This window comes from Phyllostomus hastatus, unplaced genomic scaffold (genome assembly GCF_019186645.2).
Source record: "Phyllostomus hastatus isolate PE091 unplaced genomic scaffold, TTU_PhHast_1.1 phas_scaffold_39, whole genome shotgun sequence".
In the NCBI taxonomy this organism is placed as follows: Eukaryota; Metazoa; Chordata; class Mammalia; order Chiroptera; family Phyllostomidae; genus Phyllostomus; species Phyllostomus hastatus.
This window is the reverse complement of record NW_025334028.1, coordinates 22,827,583-22,834,933: the sequence shown is the minus strand read 5'-3', so window position 1 is coordinate 22,834,933 and position 7,351 is coordinate 22,827,583. Positions and strand designations below refer to the sequence as shown.

General features: G+C 42.0%; 1 protein-coding gene across 1 annotated transcript; it reads left to right on the top strand.

Moving 5' to 3' along the window:
• Positions 1-5,047: 5,047 nt before the first annotated feature.
• LOC123806815 (histone H2A.Z) lies at positions 5,048-7,351 on the top strand. The gene is made up of 5 exons (XM_045820182.1): positions 5,048-5,201; positions 5,659-5,736; positions 6,015-6,128; positions 6,471-6,600; positions 6,913-7,351. Exons 1-5 carry the CDS (start codon positions 5,199-5,201, stop codon positions 6,972-6,974), a joined length of 387 nt encoding a protein of 128 aa, XP_045676138.1. The 5' UTR covers positions 5,048-5,198; the 3' UTR covers positions 6,975-7,351.

The following is a 7,351-nucleotide window of genomic DNA, read 5'->3' as shown; positions in this document are numbered from 1 at the left end:
ATGCCTTGGTTTATTTTTTAATAATTCTAACATCATCACCTAACATTTTTGTTAAAATTCTCCTTGTGATATATCTTTGAAATGTTTTCCTTTCTTAAGCTCCTGACCTTATTGCCAATGTAGCTACTGAAAAATTCCACTTGGATTTCTTTAATGCCAACTGAAAGTAAATATTTCATAACTTTCATTTTTTTCTTTCTCCTGCCCCCAATCTATCCACACCTAACTACTCTTATGGCTTTCCTATTTCTATACATTCTTTATACCACAGATCATGAATCTAGAATACCTGGCTCTTTTCTTTGATTCAGTTTTTCATTTCTACCCATTTCCATCCCCTTTGCCTTCCTAAATGTCACACCCAGTCAGTTATTAAATATCAGTGATTCTTCCTTCAAGATGTTTTACATCATTCTCTTGGTTTTAGCTTTATACTGGTTTCAGGCTTTATACCCAAATGACATACATCATTAACAAACAAAAACCTTGCTACTTTTCACAGTAGCAAGGTTATCTAGGTTCCTTTCTAGCTCTGGTGCTGTAGGCTAGGGGGACAAACTTGGGAGTTTCCCCACTTCTCGGGGGGAACCTCCCAGCCGTTGAAATCTTTCTGACACTTCAGCTTCTGCCCATGGGTGCCCAGCCAGCCCTCTCTTTTATTTTTACACTCCCTACCAGTCACAATGTAGTGAAATGGTTTCTTCTGTCTGTCCATGGTTCTGAGGCTTCTCTCCAGCTAGTGTTCAGTTGGTTATTCAGGATGCTTTCTCTGCAATTTATCTGTAATTCCAGAACTGTCCTGGTAGGAAGTTAGTATAGCTTCCATTTACTCCTCTGCCACATTGGGTCTCCTTGGTTGATTTTTGTGTAGCCATTTTAATATTGAAGAAGGAAGAAAATAAGCAACATTTTTGGCATAGTATGCCGAAGGTAAAAATGCAACTGATGTAAAAAATAAGATTTATGCAGTGTAGGGAGAAGGTTCTGTGAGTGATTGAACATGTTAACAATGGTTTGTGAAGTTTTGTGCTGGAGATTTCTTGCTGGATGATGCCCCATGGTTGGGTAGACCAGTTGAAGTTGATAGCGATCAAATGGAGACATTAATTGAGAACAATCAACATTATACCACACAGAAGACAACCAACATACTCAAAATATCCAAATCAAGTATGGAAAATAATTTATACCAGCTTATTTATGTTAATTGCTTTGATGTTTGGGTTCCACATAAGTTAAACCAAAAAAATCCTTCCTGACTATATTTTTGCATGCAATTCTCTACTTAAATGTAATGAAAACATGTTTTTAAAACAAATTGTGACACCAATGAAAAGTGGATATTTTAATATAATGTAGAATGTAAGAGATTGTGGAGCAAGCAAAATGAACTACCTCCAACCATACCAAAGGCTGGTCTTCATTCAAAGAAGGTGATGTGGTGTATATGGTGGGACTGGAAGGGAGTTCTCTATTATGAGCTTTTTCCAGAATACCAAAGTACTAATTCCAACAAGTACTGTTCCCAATTACACCAAATGAAAGCAGGACTTGACAAAAAGCATCCAGAATTAATCAACAGAAAATGAGTAATCTTCCATCAGGATAGCACAAGACCGCATGTTTCTTTGATGACCAGGCAAAAAACTGTTACAGCTTGGCTGGAAAGTTCTAATTCCTTTGCCATATTCACCAGACATTGCACCTTTGGATTTCCTTTTATTTCAGTCTTTACAAAATTCTCTTAATGGAAAAAATTCAATTCCCTGGAAGACTGCAAAAGGCACCTGGAACAGTTCTTTGCTCAAAAACATAAAAAGTTTTGGAAAGATGGAATTATGAGGTTGCATGCAAGATGACAGAAGGTAGTGGAACAAAACAGTGAATCTGTTGTTCAATAAAGTTATTGGTGAAAATAAAAAAATATGTCTTTTATTTTTACTTAAAAATAGAACAAATATTTTGGCCAACCCAATTATTTAGGGTATCAACTTACTGTGATGGTTAAAATTGGGTTCCATTGCAAATAACAGATAATCCAAAATAAAAGTGGCTCAAACAAAACAGATGTAATCATTCTGAGAGATCTAGAGCAGGCTTGATACTCTATAGTAACAAAGACCTTGATCCTTCTATGTCATTATTCCTTTATGGGTGGCCTACATTCCCAATGTCATTTCATGGCCCAAAATGGCTTTCCAACTCTGTTTTCATTCCAGTTGGTAAGTCCTACCACTGCTGCTTACACCCTTTCACCAAAACTATTTCCATGGCCAATTGTACTTACATCCTGATGACCAAGTGTCCCACTACAAATTGGAAGTTCTATTACTGAGGGAGATGGGAAAATAGAAATAGGGTTATAACCAGCAATCTCTCACACACCTACCTTCTAGCAGCTACTTCCTTATACCAACCTGCCATTCTAGACAAACTCCCCTTGTTCCTTTAAACATAAATTCTCCAAAACACTCCAACCCACAGTTGTTTTTGCCCTTTAAACTAGAGGAACAGTCAACTTGGCACTCAATTGTGTATTTATTTTATAACAACCCTTAAAGTCTGCTGTCAAACAGTATGCCATGTTACACCCACAGCAGCCTTATACATCTCATGTTTAATGCCACCTTTTGATCACAACATTTTTTCTAGTGCTTGATTTACTCTCCTGTTGTTTAGTACAGTAACATGCTGTACAGGCTTGTAGCCTAGGAGCAATAGTCTATACCATATAGCCTAGCAATGTAGCAGGCTATGCAACCCAGATTTGTGCAAGTGCACTTTGTAATGTTTGCAAAATGATGAACTTCTCAATGATGCGTTTCTTAGAACACATCCTTGTAGTTAAGCAGTGTATGACTGTATGTAGTTAATTTGGTATGACACTGAACAATAAGAATTACATAGCTCCAGCTCTATACATGCATTAACATAAACACAAGTATAGGAGAGATAAGCCAAGAATATTAACATATTTTCCCAATACCTTTTCAGAGAAGCAAAGAGAATAAGAAATCTTCATACTGCTGTGAAAAGTGGAGAAACTGAAACAATCCTGTTCGTCAAAGGAGGAGAAAAACAATTGAAAGTATTAAACCAATTTTGGATTTTATTCCATATGTTGAATGACTTGGCTATGTTTACTTTGGGCAGGCTTCAGGCTACTTTCATGGTCGAAGAAGACAATGTAGTGCATACGAAAAAAGATTTATGAATCAGATACTTTATTTTAATCCCTTCCCAGTATCCAATGCAAAAGATAACAGTAATTATCATTGAGTGATTATGATGTGAAAAACACATGCTAGAGTGTACAATGAATACATCCTTAATATTTCAACTACCAAATGAAAATAGGTGTTCCTATACTCTTTCCACAGAAGAGGAACTCAAAGTTCCAAAAGGTTATTAAGATGACAATGGAAAGAAAGCAGAGCAGAATTTACATCTACCTGTACCTGAGCTCATTCTCTTATCCACTATTCAGGGAGGAAACAGTGATTTTCTTTAATTGAACCTCATAGTAAATATAGCACCTATTCTCTAAACTGGAAAAGGTATTAATGTTGGATTGTAAGTTATATTTCAGGAAGCCATAGTGAAGCTCAGGTTAACTATTACATTAGGTTTCATTGCTTTTTATTGTCATTACATCAGTTCAGTGGGGGAACTGATTAACTCTTACTATTGATTACGTCATAAGAATTCTTCAGTACCAAGGGGAAGAAGTAAGAAGACTCTGTCAAAATTATTGGGAACCTCTTTTCTAGAATTTAGAAAATAAATACTAAATTCCTTGAAATAGGGAGGTTTTCTAATTTAAAGAGCCTTCAAATTGAAACCCAATCCAAAGTACTTAAGAGTACATATTTCAAAATATCATCACATAGGAAATATTAAATGTAATAAACCAATAAACACTACAAATATGAAAGATTTAGATTACTAGTATCTCCAAGCAGCTAGAGATGTACACAGGTGTTAATTGGAAGACTAAATAACTGGCATTATTCTAGTACTGTGTGTAGAGTACTAATTTTTAAGCCCACTATTTGCAATTTGTTATATGGACCATCTTGCAACTACCTCTGAATCACAGTAGAAGTTACCCAACGACACATGTTAACAATTGTCATTTGTCATGTAGCAAAATGTTTAGTATAGAAAAATGGACACATAATAACTTTAAAGTATCAATCAACGTTAAACACCAGAGTATGGGTGGAACGCACTGATGGGTAGTCCAGGAAAATCTAGTTTACTATCTGATTAAAGAAAACAGTAGCGTCTCACCCCAAGCCTTCTGTGCGAAGACCAAAAGGTCTTTTGTGTCCAGAGAGGTGACTTTGCTACGCTGTTTGTTCCCGTGTAATTGTCCCGTCGGGAGTTTCAAAAGTAGTGAAAAAGGAAGAGGTGGGAGATACTGCTGAAAAGGAAGTGGGGGCACAGGGTCTTGACTACACGGTGGCTGGGGACTCGCCTAACGTGTAATAACGCAAAACCTCTACGGAGGAGGAGTCCGGACTCCTCTCACAAGACGCATTCGCGCCACCTGTCAAACTCAAGGGACTTATAATGGGGCGAGGAGGAGGGTGCTCCGGAAGAAGGTTGAACGAAGTGGGTCTGACTGTTGTGCGACGGGGTGTATGAGTGGGGTGGGGGGGAACAGGAAGGAGGGAATGCTAGACCCGGAGGCGACTTCGCGTGGCCACCGGAACCCGGCTAGGAGACCAGGGGGCGCTACTGCGTGGTCCTCCCCAAAGTCCCTCAGCTCCTCCTCCCAGACACGTGACCACTAGCAGACCGTGTCCTCGTTCCAGCAGTGTAGCTCGCTCAGTTTCTTTCCTCCCGCCGCGGTGCCCTTCTCTCCGGTTCCTATCCCTCCGCCCTCTCCCCCCTCCCCCCCCTCTCGTCCCAATAGCGGTTCGAGCTACGAAGCGCCCGCCCCTCCGCCTTTTCCTCCGTTTGCTCATTGGCTGAAGCCTCAAGGACGCGTCCCCAGGGCGGATGGCAGCCATTGGTGGGATGAGCAATCCGAGTTCCCGGATGAGGGAACATTCTGCAGTATAAAGGGAGCGGGGAAGGCGGGAGACAGCGCAGTTTGAATCGCGGTGCGACGGAGTAGGCGGTGGGATCTCGCTGGGTGTCTGACTAGTCCTTTCTCTGCCTTGCTTGATTGAGCTTCAGCAGAATTCGAAATGGTAAACTTCTCAGAGGCTCTTGAAGGCTCCGCGGGTTTTTGCCTGCGGAGAAAAACCCGTTACACACGGAGATGAGGGTGAAGTGGCGACGGTTGGGAACGCGCGGAGATAGGATTTGGAAGAGCGGGGGGGAGGTGATTTGTCGGTGGCGAGCGCAGCCTCCTCCGATCTCGCAGCAGGCGGCGACGGTTGGGTGGCGCGCGCAGTGCCGCTGGGGGCCAGCGGGTGGCCAACAAGCGGACGGGGGCGCGCGGCCCCGACGGGCGCGCAGCGGGGGGCGTGCAGGCGGGGTCCGTGCAGGCGGGGTCGCCCTTGCGGCGCGCGGCGTACCGGAGACCCCGGCGGAGCACGGGGGCGCGCTCGCGCCCGGGCCGCGCCGCGGTGGGGGAGGGGCGCGCCTCCCTGGTAATCCTATATTCTCCGTTCCTTCTTCCTCGCGGGCGTGTGCGCGCCGTAGGCTGGCGGTAAGGCTGGGAAAGACTCCGGAAAGGCCAAGACAAAGGCGGTTTCCCGCTCGCAGAGAGCCGGTTTGCAGGTCAGTGGTTCGGTACAGTCTGGGAATCGTGACGTTTTTCTTTTCTCCTCCTTTATTGTTTATCATCGCTCTAAATGGGCGTTTCGTCTTTGCGTGGGTGATGCGGTGTCGCGACTTGTTCTGCCCATACGATAAATATCGGGGAGGGGGGAAGATCACGTGTGTGGATACGGGTGAGCGTTGCTGCACTAGTGTCCTTGCCACTTGCTTTGGCTCGCGTGTAATTTTTATCATCTTTGATTCATATTTTTGTCCATTTGTTTGTGCTTAAAATTAAGTTTCCGGTGGGCCGTATTCATCGGCACCTGAAATCTAGGACGACCAGCCATGGACGTGTGGGCGCGACTGCTGCTGTGTACAGCGCAGCCATTCTGGAGTACCTCACCGCAGAGGTAAATGGGTGTACGCCTATAATCTGAAAAGGTTTGGCGGTGGGGCGTGCGGGTGTAGGTGGTGAGAGGGAAGGAGGAAAGTGATGCAAGAAAACTCGAAGGCCCTAAACGCGGCGAGAACGCTAGAGGGAGCTGGTGATCATTAAGGGATCATACTGAGCTTGAGCCACTCTTGGAAATAAAATTGCGTGCCCCCTTTATAGTTTATGCTATCCTGACATTGAGGTAGTGGAGGCAGGAGGGAGACAATTGATAGATTTACGTTCATGAAGGTTCAGTTCTTTGGATCTTGGCCTAAACAAGGGTTGGAAAGAGACTGATTGGTTAGCCCCTGCCTTCTAGGTACTTGAATTGGCAGGAAATGCATCAAAAGACTTAAAGGTAAAGCGTATTACCCCTCGTCATTTGCAACTTGCTATTCGTGGAGATGAAGAATTGGACTCTCTCATCAAGGCTACAATTGCTGGTGGTGGTATGTAAATACTAAAATTTTGCTTTAAATTTCTTTAGAGAAAATAATTGTTTTAAAAAATTACCATTAGTAATTTTTAATCTAAAAGTAATCTAAAAAGTAATTTTTAATCTTAATTCACTGACATACAATCATACTGTTTGTATGATTAAAAAATAAACTATTAAAAAATAAATCATACAGAAATGATTTATTTTTGGGGATCATTCTTCACATTTAAAGATGTCTTCCAAGTTGAACAGTAAACGGTCCTGGTTTAAATATAGTGTATAAAATACGTACTAAAACATAAAATTTCTGTTCCTCTCCTAGGTGTCATTCCACACATCCACAAATCTCTGATTGGGAAGAAAGGGCAACAGAAGACTGTCTAAAGGATGCCGGGATTTCTTATTATCTCAGGACTCTAAATACTCTAACAGCTGTCCAGTGTTGGTGATTCCAGTGGACTGTATCTCTGTGAAAAACACAATTTTGCCTTTTTGTAATTCTATTTGAGCAAGTTGGAAGTTTAATTAGCATTCCAACCAACCAAATTTCTGCATTCGAGTCTTAACCATATTTAAGTGTTACTGTGGCTTCAAAGAAGCTATTGATTCTGAAGTAGTGGGTTTTGATTGAGTTGACTGTTTTTAAAAAAACTGTTTGGATTTTAATTGTGATGCAGAAGTTATAGTAACAAACATTTGGTTTTGTACAGACATTATTTCCACTCCAGTGGATAAGCTCAATAAAGGTCATACCCCAACTA

What these genes read in the sequence shown, in the direction of transcription:
- LOC123806815 (XM_045820182.1), top strand. An exon ending in CGCAGAGAGCCGGTTTGCAG is followed by an intron (nt 5,737 to 6,014) that starts GTCAGTGGTTCG and finishes CTTAAAATTAAG; the next exon opens with TTTCCGGTGGGCCGTATTCA. An exon ending in GGCTACAATTGCTGGTGGTG is followed by an intron (nt 6,601 to 6,912) that starts GTATGTAAATAC and finishes TTCCTCTCCTAG; the next exon opens with GTGTCATTCCACACATCCAC.